This window comes from Camelus bactrianus, chromosome 32 (assembly GCF_048773025.1).
Source record: "Camelus bactrianus isolate YW-2024 breed Bactrian camel chromosome 32, ASM4877302v1, whole genome shotgun sequence".
NCBI lineage: Eukaryota > Metazoa > Chordata > Mammalia > Artiodactyla > Camelidae > Camelus > Camelus bactrianus.
This window is the reverse complement of record NC_133570.1, coordinates 15,496,270-15,514,193: the sequence shown is the minus strand read 5'-3', so window position 1 is coordinate 15,514,193 and position 17,924 is coordinate 15,496,270. Positions and strand designations below refer to the sequence as shown.

The 17,924-nt window shown below is 55.7% G+C and overlaps 1 protein-coding gene across 4 annotated transcripts; it reads right to left on the bottom strand.

Moving 5' to 3' along the window:
- Positions 1 to 8,160: 8,160 nt before the first annotated feature.
- Positions 8,161 to 17,355, bottom strand: SELPLG (selectin P ligand). Of its 4 annotated transcripts, XM_074356082.1 has the most exons (4): positions 17,202 to 17,331; positions 15,400 to 15,505; positions 12,418 to 12,528; positions 8,161 to 9,897 (listed from the first exon to the last, which is right to left on the bottom strand). In XM_074356082.1, the coding sequence occupies exons 2-4, from the start codon at positions 15,452 to 15,454 to the stop codon at positions 8,663 to 8,665; spliced, it is 1,401 nt and encodes a 466-aa protein (XP_074212183.1). In that variant the 5' UTR covers positions 15,455 to 15,505; positions 17,202 to 17,331; the 3' UTR covers positions 8,161 to 8,662. The 4 variants fall into 4 exon arrangements, with proteins under 4 accessions (XP_074212183.1, XP_010961851.2, XP_074212184.1 ...); XM_010963549.3 differs by lacking the exon at positions 12,418 to 12,528; XM_074356083.1 differs by lacking the exon at positions 15,400 to 15,505 and having other exon boundaries at positions 17,202 to 17,327.
- Between the last annotated feature and the right edge of the window lie 569 nt (positions 17,356 to 17,924).

The following is a 17,924-nucleotide window of genomic DNA, read 5'->3' as shown; positions in this document are numbered from 1 at the left end:
TGGAAGGGGTCACAAGGGAGACTTCTGGGGCGGGAGATGTACGCTCTCTGGGGGGGCGGTCACGTGGGTGTGTGCGTAGAGAAAAGTCAGGCTGCACGCTTTAAAGTGGTTGTGCTTTACGTGGGTTGTGATGCAACTAAAAGTTTTCTTAAGAAATTAAGAACCCCGGAGGCGAGGACAGAGCTTAATGGCAGAGCACGTGCTTAGCGTGCATGAGGTCCTGGGCTCAATCCCCAGCCCCTCCGTTAAAATACATAAGTAAATAACCTAATTACCTATGTCTCCTAAAAAAATATTAAGAACCCTGCATTCCTCTTTTTACGGGAGGGGGGCACCAGAACCGGTAGGACCCCTGGCTTCCTGTGGCCGTGGTGGCCGGGCCAGCTGCATGCTGCCTTGTAAACATTTACAGTACATTACGTTAAGGCCCCGTGCACCCCAAGTGGAAGCCATCTCCGAGGGCAGGAATGTAAACACGCACCGCGCTGCAGACCTGGCCCTGCTCTCCCGCTCCGCCAGCTGCCCACCAGTGTCCTCGGGGCCAGCCGCTGCCCAGGAGCCCCCACTGCCTACCCCGCGGCCCCCACCATCATGAGAAGGAGTTGAGATGATGCTTCTGAACTTCCTTTGCAGCACGGTTGGAAATGGAGGGGGGCCCCGCCTGTCTGAGCAGAGGGGGGAAGTGGGGAGGGCTTGGAGCTGGACTTCAGGGCCCCTGAGTCACCCAGACATTCAGTACATCATCTCATGTGTCTCCTGCTCTCCGCCCCCTCACTTTACACTAGGACCCTCTGTCCCATCTTCCCTCCCTCTCCCATCTTTCCTCTTCTCCCCTCCCTCCTGCCTTTCTCCCTTCCCACCCTTCCCTTCCCACCCTTCCCTTCCCTTTCACCCTTCTCTCTGGCAACAAATACTTATTGAACACATACCATGTGCCAGACACCTTCTAAGCACGGGGGCGACAGAAGAGAACAACATGGATGAAAAACCCTGTCCTCCTGGAGCTTTCATTCTAGTGGGACAGGAAGATGATTAAGACGATAACTTAGTAATTATATACAGTACGGCAGATGGTGGCAAGGAGTCCGAAGGAAAATAAAGCAGGGTTAGGGTGACGTTCAAGCAAAGACCTGAAGGATGTGAGAGACAGAGTCAGGCAGATGATCAGAGAAAGAGCGGTCCAGGCAGAGGGAAGAGCACGTGCAAAGGTCCTGAGGTGGGCGGTGGGGGGGGGGTTGCCTGGCACTTTCAAGTCGTAGAAAATTGTCTGGTGTGGCTGGAGCAGAGAGAGCAAGGGGGCTAGTGGGGGGAAGTGAGGTCAGGGGGCACCAGGACCACATCATGCTGGGCCTCTGCAGACATTTGCCCGGGATTTGGTTCTCACAATGAGCAAAGGCCAACCATGATCCCTGTAGGTCAAAACCCTTCCCCATTCTTCTTCTCTCCCTGCATCAAGCCCCTCTACCCTTTATCCCCGATGCCATACACACATGTATCCTTTCTGTCAAGGACCCTCACCAAGAGAGGGCTCAGGGTCCCGTCTCTGGGGAGTGGAAGGGGCTGCACGTAAGGGCCCCTCGAAGCCCACACAGATCCCCAGTGCTCCCCTGGCCACTGGCTTCCGGCTCAGCTGGGACCAGAAGCTTGCCTCCCAGAGGCACCTGAAGACCCACCTTTTCCTGGCACCTGCCATGAGTCAGCCTTCTGCACCTGGGCCCAGGGACAGCCTCACGAGAGGGTCTTCCACAACCCCCAGATCCACCCACCAGGGGGGAAAGGGCCATGTAGGGGTGACAGAGAGGAGGCAAAACCCACCCCAAGGGAGCGAGGACCACCTGCCCTTCAGGGACCTCTGGCTTCTGCTGCTTTCAACCTTGGGCTAAATTACTCCCTGACTCTGAGCCTTGGTTTCCTTGTCTGTAAAATGGGGGCAATAGTAACACCTGCTTCCCTGGGTTATTGTGAAAATGTAATGAGTCTTGCTACCTGGCACTAAATACACACGCTAACAATAACCACAGAGACACACGTGGCACCTCGGACTGAGAATTTTTCTCATACCATCTGGACATGGGTGAACACAGAGGCCTGGCATACAGTAGGCACTCCATAAAGCTACTGGACAGAAAAGAGCTGAGCAGTTACCCACCCCAGCCCCCACCCGCCAGCAGGTCAGCCAGCAAGGGCCCCTCATCCTTGGAGGGGTGATCCTGCAGGCCCAAGCTCGCTTCCCCAGCACCCACCCCGCCACCGGGGCCCCCCAAGTGCCTGCAGCAGATTGACATCCCCTGGGCTCAGACCTCCCCGGGACACACGCAGGCTCTGGCCAGGGGGATGGGCCCCAACAGCTGGAAACATCTGGTTTGAATTGTCGGTTGGAAGCACCGGCCAGGCAGCCAAGGAATTTGTGAGCTAATTTTAGGCCAAAAGACGGCGAGCTTAGCAGGGTGGGGGTTTGCTCCCCAAACCACAGAGGCAACGCTTCCAGGCTTGGGGGGGACAAGGGGGCCCCCACCCCACAGTGCCCCTCATAGGGTCCACACCTGCCCGGTGGCCAGGGACTGTCTAGCTGGGCGCCTGCCGTGTGTCAGGCATGTCACAGCCATCTGAACAGCAAGGACTTCTCTCCCCATTTCACAGGGGTGGCAGCTGGGCCTCCCAGAGATCAGAGCTGCCCAATGTCTTGCAACTAGTAAGCAGGAGAGCGGGGATTCGAACCAGGTCCGCCTGACTCTAAGCCTTAAACCTGAGGCTCCCTTGATCTCTGCCTTTGGCACTTAGATTTTTGCCAGTCCCATCGCTTTGCCTGCATCCTCACGCCCTTGCCAACCTCCCTTGCGCGTTTCTTCATTCAGTAAATATTTCCTGAACCCCTACTCTGCGCCGGGCGCTGTGCAGTGAAAGGAGAGATTGAATGCCAGGGACAGAGGCCCCGCCCTCACACAGTGAAAGTCCTATATCAACAGCATCACTCCAGATGGTCACCAGTCCTTGACCAGGAAAAGGAAACTGTCCTAAAGAAAAACTGGGGGCAGGGCTGCAGAGAGGGGCCCTCTGAGGAGGTGACATTCAAGCTGAGATGTAAAGGATGAGAAGATGCCAGCCGCGCAAACATCTGGGAAGCAGAGACCAGGCAGAGGAACAGCAAGTGCAAAGGTCCCGAGGCAGGCGCATGTGAGGAAGAAAGAGCACGAAGGCTCATGGGGCCAGAGCAGAGCGAGAGTGAGAGGTCACAGGAGCTGTCCTGCACTCATCCAACCAACACGTTTGTCAAGAGGTGGGATGGGGGTCTAAGCAAAGCAGGGGTTCCAGAAGCTTCAGCTGGCTGGATTAGGGGACCCCACTGTCCTGCATTTGTATTCAGCGATTTGCTGAGGGGCCACTGAAACTCTGGGGGAAATCACTTGACGCCTGTCCCTCTAGGGGGCCCAGAGGCCAGACATGAGGCAGAAGAACAAGGTCTCTTGGAAGGACTGCCCCCGGGGAGGGGTCAGCCCAGAAGCAGTGCTGAGGCAGACGGGGACCGTGCTCCCCCGGCAGGGTTCACGTGCCTGGAAAAAGAACTGTGTCTTTGCCCCTTTGATGTCCCATCTCCTGCCCGGAGCCCATTCCTCTCTCCTTTGCTGGGAAAAGCAGCTCCAGGGCTGTCCCCCTGCACACTCGGGGACAGCAGCCTTATTCTGCCGAGCGCTGGGGCGCCAGCCCTGCAGGCCCCCGGGGGGCAAAAGGCAGGGCGGCTATGGCTTTAGCCTTCCAGCCCCCAGCAGGACGCTTGACAACCAAGTTCACACCACACAGAGGCCCCACTGCGTTTCCAAACACCTCTAGGAAGGGGAGCTCCATGGCTCTCTCACTGCTGACGGGGAAAAGCAAGGTTTCTCCATCTCAGCACCACAGATGTTTGGACCAGACACTTCTTTGCTGGGGTTGGCGGGGAGGATGGGGGCTGTCCTGTTCTCTGCAGGATGGTTAGCAGGGTTCCTGACCACCTGCCAGATGCCAGCCATGCTCCCTTAAGCACTGACAATCAAAAGTACCTCCTGACATTGCCAGATGTCCCCTGGGGGGCAAAGTCACCCCCAGGTGACTGGCTCAGAGTCTTCCTGTGTGGATGTTAGCAGCTAAAGGACAGTGTTTTACTCACCACCTGCAAACGCCTGGGACTTCCTAACACCTACGGTTTTGTTCTGTCCACTGAAAAATACTAGTTAAACACAGGAAATTTGAAGGAAGCAAATAAAATTCACCTATAATTCCATACTCAGTGGCTAATCTCTCTGAACAATCTGGTGTACATCCCGCCATTTTTTTTTTTTCTACATTTGACAATCCCACAGCTACGCTTCACTAAGCACTAACCCTGGGCCAGGCACGGGGCTCTGTGCTTTCTGTACCTTGTCTCCTGAAGCCTTCCGCCACCCCCATGATGTGATGCGACCATTATCCCATTCCGCAGAGGAGGAAACTGAGGCTCAGCGTCCACTGAACATTACATCATGGGCATCTTCCCACGTTCCTGCTCAAAAACATCATCTTCAGGTGCTGAATAACATTCTGTTGATCAGACAACTGGGGCCACCTTACTCTTCTTTACCTATTTCCAGATGGTGGAATATTCCGCAAGCATTTCCCAGTCACCTGCTCTGTGCCAGGAGCCAGGATCGGACTAGGGGCCAAGCCATAATTCCTGCCTGTGAGCACGCACCCTCTCATGTGTGGGGACCGCGTGTGGAGTGAGTACAGAGGGAGAGACTGAGCTGAGCGGACGGTGCCCTCAAGAGCCCAGCAGTGGGGACTCTGCCCATCTCTACTGCTGGGGGAGGGCAGAGCAGGTGGGCAGCACTCATGGCCTCCAAACCCATCACGTTTGGACCCTGAAATCACCCGACACGTCCCCCACAGGGGTCTGATCCTTTGTTAACCGTCTCTAGATGCAGCTGAACTACATCTGGTGAAATGCACTGGAAAGGACCGCTCACACAGGACCCGTTTGTCATGTCTTCTCCCCCCACGGGTGTGAAGACGCCCACCTTTTGGGGACTGAGAGTATCTTTGCCTCCACATTGGAAATCACTCGCACGCCCTCTTCTGGTAAGTCCCATCCCTATCCAGGGCTTCAGTCCCACCTCTGAGCAGACGTCCCCACAGCCCCAGACCTTCTCTCTCTCCCAAGCTGCCGTCTTATGGTGCCTGGTGGGTGCCTCACTGCCCACCACGTCATCCGCGAGCCTCCCCACCTTAGATCTGCTTTCTTCCCTTTGGAGCTATCCCTACAGCAGGGAGTTAATACAGATATTCCCACTTTACAGAAGGGAAAATCAGGACCTGGGAGAGAGGTCCCACAGTTGAGTCCAGAGATTAGGTGATACCCTGCCCCCACGGCACCCTCTAGTACCACCTCCTCCCCAGCCTCCAGCACTATATGGGCATCAAGGATGGGCAGGGCCCAGGGGCTGCCTCCCATCCAGTGAGGGATGGCATGGACACAGAGCAGCCTCCAGGAAAGACTCTATTGCTAATAGGAAGTCAGGCCAAGGGTGTGGCTCTGAGTCTTGGAAATCTGGGGAGTTCCCAGCCCCTCCTCAAGGAGCCAGTCTCTGGTGGCTGGTGTCCCTAGAAAGCCGAGTTTAAAAGTCCCAGATCTGTGATTTTTCAAGCTGTGTGGCCTTAGGCAAGTCACTGAACCTCTCTGAGCCTCAATGTGCTCATCTGTAAAATGGGGTTACAAATGGGACCTATGTCACGGCGTGAGAATAAATGGGAAAATGCAGGCAGCGAGCTTAGCAGAGGGTGAAGGCATGGTCAGTACACAGGACAGGGCTGCCACTATTCTCTTGCTCTCATTAAGGTGAATGGCCCTCTTGTTGGTCCTCAGTGCCTGGGCAATATGCAACGCACCCCCCGCACTTCGTTCTCCACGCTGTTCTCAATGGCTGGGGCATTTTTTCTCTCTACACCCACCCTCTCAAGTCAATAGATTCATCTTTCAAGTCTCAGACACTTTCCTGACTCCTCCCCATCCCACCCCCACAGCCTGGCCGCGCTCTGCATGCTCAGAGCCTGCCCTCCCCAACCCCAGAGCACCGCTCCTCTGGGGCTCTGGGCCCAGCCATAATCTGATATTTTTCTGCATGATCATTTGATTCACCTCTCTCTCCCTCTAGACCATGAGCCCCAAAGGGCATCACCAGGCCTGTCCAGCTCAGGTGGATTTCCAGGACCTAGCACGCCACCCGGCACGGAGTTATATGGTTTGGCAGAGGGGCAGATGGGGGTGGAATATAGGGGGGAGGGTTTGGGGAGCCTGTGCCCAGATCAGCTGCCGGATGAAACACCCGCAAGGCTGGCGGCCCACCTCCAAACGGACAAGGGGCTAGGGTAAACTTAGCATGCCACCCCCTGCCCCCCATTTCCTGTCTACCCTCCTTCCTTCCCTGCCGCCAGAGCTGAAGTCAGCAGAGTCTGGTTTCTTAGCAGTGCGACCTGCTGGAGACGCCAGTCCAGCTTTCCAAACGTCAGTGTCCCCAGCAGTAAAATGGGATAATCAATGTCCCCACATCCGTTGTCATGAGGCTGGAATGAGATTAGGCAGATAAAGTGTTTGGCAGGGGGCTGAGCACGCACTGAGCACCCAGTAAATGCCAGCTCCTTGTTCTCAGCCATCCCTGTCTGTCCTGGGCCCCAGCTCTGCTGTGTCCCACTCTCTGCAAGGAGGGAGCTGGGTTCGACTTTCTCACCCTCTCAAGTGCCAATGCCTTCCCTCAGCAACCAGAAGCCACAAAGGGTGGCTGATGGGGGACTTCCAAACACCAGGGCAGGTCAGCAGTGGTGGGAATTAGGGGCATGGGGTTCCCCTAGAACTCCGCTGTGATCTCAAGGACAGCGTGACCTATTAGTAAGAACGTGGCTTTCAGATTCAGGCCTGGGTTCCAATCTCAGATCCTCAGGCCTGACCCAGGACAAGTGACTTCTGAACCTCAGTTTCCTCTTCTGTAAAATGGGGAGAGTCCTAGTTCCTCCTTCCTAGGCCATTTGAGGGGTTCCATGGAGACGTGGCAGGTGTTCGTGCCCAGTGGAGACGGGCCATCCAGGGGGTGATGCTCGCGGGCGAGGGGAGGTCCATGCAGGGGCAGGGCACAGTGGGATGCAGGAACCAGCCTACACCAGCCTCCGAGAGCCAACTGTCAAATTTTCAGAAAGTTGTGAGTCAATTGTTCCATAAAGTTAAATTATGTTATATTAAAAACCAAGGCCCTCGATACTCAAAACTCAACAGTTCCTTGTGATTTCACTACATCCTACTATTAACTACGCTGTTGGCATTATTTGCATTTCTGGAACATCTACAGATAAGTGGTTGGTTGCTCAAAATCGGCCATGGGAATATTTACAGCAGGGAAATTGGCAAGCTATACAAATCACCCCTTGGGCACTAGTCCACGCAAGAGGCCAGTTGTCAACTATACACCAGCACCGCTGTGGGCTTGGGGAGCAATCGTGGCTGAACGGTCCCTCCCTCATCCCCAGACTGGACGGATGGAAGCGCCAGGCTGCCAGCTGCTCCAAGAGCTGGTGGCGGGCGCCCCCTGGTGGCTGCTTCGAGCACCCACCATCCCGGCTGCTGACTTGAATCCTGCACTTTGGAGAGAGGGCTACAGAGGGGTGGCCCACTTCCATTAGAGAGCTGTGCCCACACACACAGCATCCTGGAGCAGAGGGGCTCTGCAGGCCCTCGGGGGAGTGCGGAGACCTGATCCCTGCCCATACAGAGAGGGTAACAAGACCCTGGAGGGACGGCTCAAATGTCCTCCAAGTCCTTCAGCCCTTGGCTCCCTAACCCAGTGATAAGCTCCCCAGCTGGCTTTTCTGATCACTGCCAAAGAGGAAGTGAACCCCTGTTGCTCCCCCAGGAGCTGGCCTTCTCCAGGGTCCGCTGCTCCAGCCCACGGCGGATGCCCTGCTCCCACCAGCGCCCCCACCAAAACACCCTGAACACATCTTCCTGGGTGTCACCCTTGTTCTAGAGGGTCAGGGGGAAGGAGGAGACGTTCCTGCACTTCTCCCTGGCTCTGTCCCCACGACCCTGCTGCCTGTCCCGACCCCTCTTGCATTGCCCCAATCTCTCCTCTGAAGAAATGCCCTGAAGGATTTACTCAGCCATCATCTGTGCCCCGAATATTTATTGAGGATCTATGCTGTTCCCGGCCCCGGGGCTGGGCCGGGGCAGATGTCCATGAAAGATAGAGGCCATCCTGAAACGTGGCCATAGGGGAAATCGAGGGAGGGCAGGATGGGGGTAACTCTGGCACCAGATGGAAGCTCTCCTCCCCAAAATGCCCCCTTCCTGTGAGGTGATCATGGCAACCAGAAGAGAATGGTGGTGGGGTTGGGGACAGGGAACTCTGAGTCTTCCTGGGTTGGGGGAGGGGAAGGACAGGCGTGGGAGGCCATCAGAGGGAGGCCATCAGAGGGATTCCAGAACAGACAGGAGACAGAGAGGTGGAGGGGCATCTCCACTCTCCACTGGAGGTTCTGTTTGCCAGTCTCACTTGGATTCCTGGACTTTGGCTGCTCTCAGGCCTGCGGAGGGCGGCCAGGGTTCCCGCCCTAAAGATCCCCACCTCCAGGATTGGGGTAGGAGGGGAACATGGAGCCCAGGCAGCTAAGGGAGGAAGCTGTGGAGGGTGAGGTCATCCCCCTCGCGGTCCTCCCCAGTCTCCGCCTTCAGGCCCTGGCTCTTGGCCTTGGACAGGCCCCCATTGGCCGTGGCAGTGGACCCCTCGGCCCCCTCAGGCAGCAGGGACGAGATGCAGACCATCTCGGTAGGGGAGTAGTTGCGTACAGGGTATGTGTGGTTCTTGCGGGAGAGGCGGATGGCCAGCACCACGGTGCACACAAGGAAGACGGTGGCCACCAGGGCCAGGATGAGGATGGCCAGCAGGCACTGCTTCACTGGGTTGTGGTCCAGCGGGCCCTCTGTGGGACTGGGGCTCACAGTTGGTGCTCTGGACGGAGACTTTACAATTATGTGTTCTGTGGTCAGGGCCTCAGTGGAAGTGGATTCTGTGGACAGGGCCTCCGTGGACTGGGCATCGGTGGCTGCAGGTTCTGTGGTTGGTGCCACCATGCTTGCCAGCCCCGTGGTCAGAGCTTCAGTGGCTGCAGGTTCTGTGGTCAGTGCCACTGTACTTGCCGTCCCCGTGGACAGAGCCTCAGTGGCTGCAGGTTCTGTGGTCAGTGCCACCATACTTGCTGGCCCTGTGGTCAGAGCCTCGGTGGCTGCAGGTTCTGTGGTCGGTGCCACCATACTTGCTGGCCCTGTGGTCAGAGCCTCGGTGGCTGCAGGTTCTGTGGTCAGTGCCACCACACTTCCCAGACCCGTGGACAGAGCCTCGGTGGCTGCAGGTTCTGTGGTTGGTGCCAATGTGCCTGCTGGCCCTGTGGACAGGGCCTGCACTGTGGCCAACTCTGTGGATGGCACTCCTTCTGTGGATGGACCCTCTGTGATGGGAGGGGTTACAGTGAGGGGTTCTGTGGTCAGAGGGCCCCGTGTGATGAAAATTCCCTGCGTGGCCAGTTCTGTGCTCAGAATCCCAGTGGCTGCCGCACCTGCATACAGGACAGCAGAGTCCCTTGTGGCCACCCCCAGAGTGGCAGACTCAGATGTTTCAGGCCCTGCAAAATCTCTCTGTCCTGATGTTCCCGTCACATTCAGAAGCTTGAGGCTCAGGGATGGGTCCTCAGTCCTGGTTTCAAGCACTCCTGGAAAGTCTGTGCCATGTGAATAATAGTCAGACCCATCGTAGTCCCACACGACCTCTGAGTGGGTGATTAGCTGCAGGCTGCTCCCAGGGCCCAGCAGGGTCAGCAGCAGGAGGAGTTGCAGAAACATGGCACCTGGAGGGGGACATGGACAGAGCGACATCAGGACGGCTGCACCCCTGCGCCTGCCAAGCACCCTCGACCATGACCCTGGATGGCCACACTGGGAGCACATCTGGTCCAGGGTACCCTCCTGACCCAGTACATGCCCAGTGCACAGTGGACCCTCAGCAAACAGCAGCTAATATTACTGATCAATATCACGGAATCCATCGGGGGGGGCTTCAACTCCTTCTATATAGCGTGTAGAAACTATATTTGCCTCCTTATCCTTTCTGATTAAAACCTTTCATTTGTGGGCAAGACCATCTACTGGAATGTAGAAAGAAAATGTTAGATCGTCTCATTGTATTAACTTTCATGTCATTGCTTCTTAATTTCTACTGTTGTATATGTGTATAATATGCCATGAGAACAGTGGCACCTGTAGACAAGTCATAAACAGATGGGTCTACATATATTATCCACTGGTGAGGTCCACGAGCAAGAGTTGGGAGGCTGCAGGGCCACAGGATAAAGCTGTTCATTGGGACCTTCGAGGCCTCTTAGAGCCGAAGCTGAGTCCTCCCTCCATGTCCCTCTGTTGCACGTTCCCTGTCTTTGCTCCCACCCCACACAGCCCCAGCCTGTCCCCCAGATTCTCAGTTCTCTAATCCTTTCTTGGTGTTTCCGCTTGGTCCAGTTCCCTTTGGCTGGGTCCCTGCTTGCCCCATGGGGATGACAGCACCTATCTTGAGGCTCTTGTGAGGATAAAAAGAGGTGATACCCTTAGCACTCTGCTCCCACCTCAAGCTCCAGCAAAGAGCAGCGACGTTGGTTCTTTCAGTAAACGTATCCCGTAAGTCCTCAAGGGCCCAGAGCCATCAACCACACTATCTGAGGCCAGGAGAAAACTCAGATCTTTTCCGAACAGCCCTGCTCTCAGCAAGCTGACAGTCATCTCGTTTGCCTGTGGGCAGGAGGGCCACTGTCCAGCCTCATATTACCTCTCAGCCTCCAAACCAGGAGGCCGGAAAGGGCAGTGCCTCTCCCTTTGCTGGCCCATTTCTTCTTGGCCTTGCGAACATTCGTGCCTTCTGGTTCTCTCTCTCTCTTTACACTCCGCACCCCCCCGACCCCACCCTGACACTGGCTGGTGTTTGTGGAATTTGAAACCTTGCATCTGAGAATCGTGTGGTAGACAATGGCCGTGTTCTGAGGCAGGATTCAGGTATTCCTGGATTCCCAGGACATAGTTCCCTTCGGTATGCGATTCCAGGCAGTGTCTGGGGCAGAGCCTGGATAATCTCCTGTACCTTCCCTTGTATTTCATGTAATTAGGAGCAGAGGGTAGTTGCCCATCATCCCTTGACTGACTGTAACCCCCTCACAGACCCCTCAGCTTCCAAACTCAATCTAACCTTTCACATGTCAGCTAGAATTATGATGGTTTCTGAAATGCCAGTCTGATCACATTTAAAAATGCTCTCTTAAACCAAACTTTTTATTTGCACAAGATCCATCCAGCTCTCACAGTTATTCTCATTTTACAGAGGAGGGATGAAGCTCAGAAAGGTGGAGCAACTTGCCCCAAGACACACAGCTGCTGAATGGCAGAGATGGGATTCGAAGCCAGTGAGGACTCAGGAAGGCTTTGCAGAGAGGCCTGACCTAGCTGAGGAGGCAGAAGGAGGAAAGGCTTAGAAGAGAGCTTCACTTGCTGGGTTTGTGGCTGTGGTTGGGGAGAGCAAGGGCAGAGTAAGAGTAAGGAGGACCCTGAAGGCCACATCACCCAGAAAGGTCAGCCCCCTCTGCTATGTGGGGCACAGGGTGGAGAGCACAGATTGCGGGGGCTAACAAAAGGATGTTCGAGTCCCAGCTCCGTCCCTTACAAGTGGGATGACCTTGACCCAGATCTTTGCCTTTCAGAGCCTCTGTTTTCTCATCTGTAAAATGGGAACAACAAATAGCACCTATCTCATAGGGCTGTGGGGAGAATGTAATGAGATGATGGATTCAAAAGTTCCAGGCTCACAGTAGGTGCTTAATAAATGTGTCACACACACACGCATGCACACACACAAACACACTCTGTCTCTGAACCTGCCTTCAGGAGGCAGACCTGTGCACAGGGGGTGGTGTTCCTACTTGGGGGAACCTTGGCCCCACTTTCCTAGGGGTGGTAAATTTAGGAAGAAGTCACCAGCTCAGGGAAATATTGCATAATTGTGAAAGGACTCACACCCACCACCCGAACTTGGGCAGTTCTCGGTTTTTGGAAGGCAGATCCCTCAGCCACTTCCTGGAAGTAGAGAGGGAGGAACAGAAACAGAAGACCCAGTGCACCAGTTCCTGGGTCTGGGAGGCATCTGGGCGAGTCAGGGGCTGGCTTTCTGCTGCTGGGAGGCTGGGAAGGTACTGTGGAGGGGGCCAGGTTGTGTTCCCCAAGGTGGGCCCTCCCCCTGCGCCCATCCCCATGGTCCCCTGCACACAGAGGCAGCCTGGGATGGAGGAGAGACCACTTAGCTGCCACGTAACCCAAGCGGGTCCCTTCACCTTCTCTGAGCCTCAGTTTCCTCATCTGTGAAATGGGCCATACTGTCTCAAAGATGAGACCGGATGGAGATGCTGCAGGGAAGGTCCCTGAGCCTGGCATCCAGCAGGAGGCTGTGGGCAGAGAAGAAGAGAGGGAGGTCTCTGACTCACCGAGAGCCTACAGAGATGGTGAGTTCCCTACCTTCCCCGTGGGCGGTTAGGAAAGCTGCAGGGACCTGTGTGAGAACAGAGACCTCCCTGCCTTTTTGGGAGATGATAACAGGGTCCACTGGAAAAGCCCAGATCTCCCTGCCTGGGCCTGTCTAGGGCGACCAGCTCAGCCTGGACAGCCAGTGTCAGCACATGAAATCCTCATCCCCGTCAGTCTCAGGCAATCCGCGTGCCTGGTGCCTGCAGTATCATGGGGCTTCGAGGGGAAGGGACCAGGGACCCGGCAGCCTCCAGCCAGGCTGCGGCTAGGCAGGCATCAGCCCACGTGACAGGGAGAAACCAGGCTCGTGGCTCCAAGGAGCCAGACAGGTAACGAGGAGCAGAGCGGAGGGCGAGCGCTGGGTGGGGCAGGTAGATTACAACTTTAATGTCTGCTGCAACAAACGTGTTGCACCGCAACGAACGATGCATTATAGAGCCCCTGCTGGGGGTGGATTATTTCATTATCTCCCCATCGTAGGGGGAGGACTGCTTCGTCTCCACTCCAGCACTGGCTGGGACGGTTCCCGTTATACTGATGAGGGAAGCAAGGCTCAGAGAGGTGAAGTCATCCTCCGGGCCCCGCCTTTCACCTCCTCCCTCCTCCAGGAAAAGAGTTACCACAGCAGTGGAGTGGGTGGGGCTGAGAAGGAGGGGCCTAACCGAGTAGGTCAGCATTTCCTGTCTGTCACCGCAAACCCGGGCAGAGGTGTGAGCAGCCCGAGGCCACACCCTAGCTCCGCAGACGGTGCGGTGGCGGCTGCCCCCGGGATACAGAGGAAGGATGCCCAGGGAAGATTCCACAAAGCTTGGGACCTCCCATTCGGAACCTGGAATCTCAGGAGTCCCAGTGTGCAAGAGCTTAGAATCAGGATCCGAAAGACTGAGAATCTCAGGGTGGGGCTTGGACAGCCTCCAGAGAGGGGAAGGCTCCAAGTCGATGAGCAGATCCATCGGAGGCCCAGATGTCCTCCCAGATCCCAGTGCAGGTCTGAGTCCTGGTGGACTGGACATGGAACCGAGCAGGACCCTGTGCAGCCTTCCCCGGAAGACCTCTCCCCCGACACCCTCTGCTGTAGCTCCTCCCTCTCTGAAGTACCCAGATAACGGTAGCACATTTCCTGAGTTGATTTCCAGATGCTAAAACCCTACCAGATTCAAGAAAGATGGGTAATGTTAACCCCTGTGGCATTGCCCCGGGTAACTTACCATCAACCAATCAAAGAATTGTGCACACGCTGATCACAGGCCCTGGGATGCCCCTGGCTCAACCAGCCGTTAAAAATGCTTTGCTGAAATTCACCAGGGAGTTCGGGCCTTTTGAGCACTAGCTGCCCTGGACTCCTCGTCCGGTGCCTGAAAATACAGGCCGCACTTTCCTCCACCACCACCAAGCCGTGTAAGTAGATCGGCTTTACTGTGCACGGGCGAGGGGACCGAAAGAGACAGGCCCTGCCTGCCCAACTCAGGATCAAATCCAGTATCAAACCAGATCCAGTCCCAGCTCTGTCACTTACCAGCTGGGTGACCTTGGGCAACTGAATACACCTCTCTGAGCCACCGGTTCCTGGCCTAGAACACAAGACCCTAGTAGTGCCCACCCTTCCTGGGGTTGTTGAGGGTTAAAGGGAGCTGGTCCAGGTTGCGTGTTCAGCACATAGGAAGTGCTCGGTAAAAGCCAGCTGTTGTCACTGTCATTCTGCATGTAGGGCCACGTCCCTGAAAAATTGCCAACCCTGGGACAACTTTGACACACCTCTGGCCTTGTTGGTCAGAGAGAGCTGGGGCTGGGAGAAACCAAGCCCTGGGCACTATACACAGCCTGGGCCTCCCCTGGTTTGGGAATCACGTGTCTCAAGTGTAGACGACGTGCTGGGCACAGTTCTAAGAGCTACGCATGAGGTTCTAGCTCACTCGGGCCCCACAACCTCCTCGTATTAATCCCACGTGAAAGATGGAGAAACTGAAGCTCACTTGGCACCGGGAGTTACACAGCCGGTAAGAGAGGAAGCAGGAACCTGAACTTGGGTGATCTGGCTCCAGAGCCCACCTCACAGTCACAGCTCCCTATCACCAGTGAACAAGGCCAGGCCATTCTCTGGAGCCAGAGCAAACACTGCCTCCTCCAGGAAGCCTTCCCAGATTGCCCAGGCATGATTAGCTGTTCCAGTTGGTTAAACCTTTTTTTTTTTAAGTGTTAATGTTCTAAACATTCATTTCCTTCCATGAAGACTAAAAGGACAGAAACCACAGAAGTCTTGTGGCTCACGCTACACGTCCGGGGCTGAGCAGACAGGCAGGCACTTAGTGGGTGTCTGTCGCGATACTGGTCCACTGAGGCGCAGGCACTGTGGCTGTCCCATGGCCCCCACCAGACCACACGCTTTTGGAGGGCAGAGTCTCCACTGGATCCTCAGCCCCCACAGGCCTGCTGTCCTGGGGGACTCATTATAGGCCCGTCTCAGGAGTGGACACACGAGCGAGGCAGGGCAGCCGGCACATGAACGCACAGCACGCGCCATCTGCAGGCTCCCGGCCTCACGTTTGTCATCCTGTACTTCCCAGCCTCTTCTCATCAGTTACCCCAGACCCCATCAAGGAGCCTGTTCAGACTTTACTTTCCTAATTACCACCCGCCCCATGAAATTTTAACACTGCAGATAATCCGTGTTTAATGTTCTGTGGCCCTTTTACACGGACACAAACCATAGTGGCATCTAAGTTGTTTTGTTTTGTTTTGTTTTGTTTTGTTTGCCTCCCCTTCTGAAAAAACCCAGCTCTCACTTATCCTACCTGATGTTGCTGGCCTGGTACAGAGGAGGTGAGGCACTCTCACAAACGCATTCATGGAGCCTCGCACCTGGTTTTAGTTTCACAACTGATGGTTTTCTGAGGATACTTGCGTAGACAGACAGATGGACCAGCATACACACGCGCGCACGCGCACACAGATGTACCCGGCCATCCTGTAACAGAGAACAAGCCTGACTCTGTCCTGACTCTATGCCTCGGCTCTGTCGTCTGGGCTTGGTCCTGCTGGCTCTGCACCTTTGTCAAAGAATGTCGCCTAGAGCCTGAAATGCACACAATGCCCTTTCTCAAGGCTCTGCCTCCAGGCCAGACCTTTAAAGGTGTAACACTTCTCCATCCATAGAGACAGAAAACGGTGCAGGACAGAAGGCAACACTGGTCTTGTTGGAGGCTTATAGGAACGTGGTGACCAGACCAACGCTGACAGCTGAGAGAACAAAGGATTTGGCACCAAGAAGTTTGCAACGACCAGCCACACCCCCTCCCCTTTCAGTGTAACAATCTGAGTTCTAACTCGGGTAAGATGGGTCTTTGGGACAACGGTGGGCCATCTTCACAGTCTGCTGGCTCTCTGAATCAAGTCACTATTCCTTGCCCCAACACCTCATCTTTCCCTTGTCCTGAGGCGAGCAGTGTGACCTATAAAATCCTACTTCCTTCCAGCCAGAGGCCACCCCCGCCGTCTCCCTGCTCCAGCTCAGAAAGGCAACAGAGGGACCGAGGCCTGAGTTCTCTGTGGGTTCCACGAGGGTCCTGCGGCCAGATGGGACCACCGCAATCCAGGCCCGGCCACCTCCCAGCCGTGCGGCCAGGGGCAGCTGCTTCTCCCCTCTGAGTCTTGGTTTTCTCATCTGTAAAAAGGGGTTGCAGGGTTCCCGGATGATTCCCCGGCCTTCTGAAGGCTCAAGTTCCCAGGGGGCGCTCAGCCTGGCCCCCCCCCCCAGCCTTCTGCTGTCTCAGTCTCCCTGTCTGCCCTCCAAGCCTGGTGAGGGAGTGTCTGCCCTTAGGGTGCGGCCTGCCCAGGCCCAGGGAACCACCTCCTGAGAAAAGAGAATTTCAGGTGACAGGAGCCCCTCCTGGTCCTTGCCTATGGCGGTGCGTGTGTGTGTGCGTGCGTGCGTGCGTGCGTGCGTGCGTATGGGTGTGGGTGTGGGTGTGGGCGTGAACAGTGGCACTGCTTTGCCACCGGCCCCTCACCGTTCTCCTTTACACCCCTAAAGCACCCCAGATACAACTTAATAAGAGTATCCTAATTACTATTATTATTATTTCCTCTTTTGCTAGCAATAGTATATTTTAATAATTTGCTATGGACAAGTGTCGCTCTCCATCTCCTAAAAATGTGGGGAAAAAAAGTAACTTTGGAAGTGACAGACTTCTGGATTCACAGCCTGAGCAAATCCCTTCACCTCTCTGGGCCTTGGTTTCCCACCCATGAAAGAAGGGAGTAGGGTGATTTTGAGGGAAACACTGCTGATTTCTCCAGTTTTTTAAATTCAGAATAATCCCCAAGCCGGCAGCCGCTGGCCAGCCTGACAGGAAGGGCGGGATGGAAGCTGAGGGAAGCAGGATGCGGAAGAGGCAGTGGATAAGGCCACAAACTCCAGGCAGACCCCATCCCGAGAGCCCAGAGCCTTGGGGTGCCCTTTCTAGAAGCTGCAGCTCAGGTCCTGCCCAGGGGCTGCCCCCAGCCTGCCCTCGGCTGTCAGGCAGGCCCGCTGGTCCCTTGAGACTCCTCCACTCCAACCCAGCCTCTCCCTTCGGTTTTGCAAGCTGGTACTCACCGTGTTCAGCAGAGCATGCGACAGCTGCCCCGCAGGCCCAGGAGAAGCACTGCTCTGCTTTAGCGACAGTGACCCAGCCTGGGCAGCACCCGTGCCCTGGGCTCAGACTGCATCAACCCCCAACTGCTGTGTGTCAAAGAAGGAAGCGAGAATGTGGTTACTCAGACGGCCACGTGATAGGCCACACCGCCTTGTTTGTGACAGCTTCGGGGACAACATTGATTAAGACTGGGTGGGTAGTGAGAGACAGAGTCCCGCAGAGCCTAAGGTCACTCTTGAGTTCCTGTAACTACAAGAACACCTAGAACCACATGGATGGTCTCTGGGGAGGGGGGGTTGAGGGCCCCAAGCCTGGAAAGACCACAGAGAGTCGGGGTGAGAGGGGACCCCACCCTGGAAGGGATGGAGTGACCAGATGCGAAGGAGGAGGGTTCTTGATTCTTGGCCAAGAAGGAAGTGGCTGAGGGGTGGGGTGGGGGTCACAAAACACAGACCTTCATGAGCTTTGCAAATCCAGTGGAGCAACTCTTTTGTGATCCAAACAGTTTCTCTAGGGTGCACAAGTGATCCTTTTCGCTGCCTTCCAGAACCCTCTCTGGGGAGGCAGACTTCAAATTCCACGAGGGCGAGTCCTGCTTGTCTTATTTCTCCCTCATTTAGCCGACTCTGACCCCCCAGCTCTGAGATTCTAAGGCAGGTAATTCCTATAGCTCCTCACCTGGT

What these genes read in the sequence shown, in the direction of transcription:
- SELPLG (XM_074356082.1), bottom strand. Translation starts at nt 15,454, where the DNA reads ATGAATGCGTTTGTGAGAGTGCCTCACCTCCTCTGTACCAGGCCAGCA. An exon ending in TACCAGGCCAGCAACATCAG is followed by an intron (nt 12,529 to 15,399) that starts GTAGGATAAGTG and finishes CTCTGCCCACAG; the next exon opens with CCTCCTGCTGGATGCCAGGC. An exon ending in GAAACTGAGGCTCAGAGAAG is followed by an intron (nt 9,898 to 12,417) that starts GTGAAGGGACCC and finishes GTCCCCCTCCAG; the next exon opens with GTGCCATGTTTCTGCAACTC.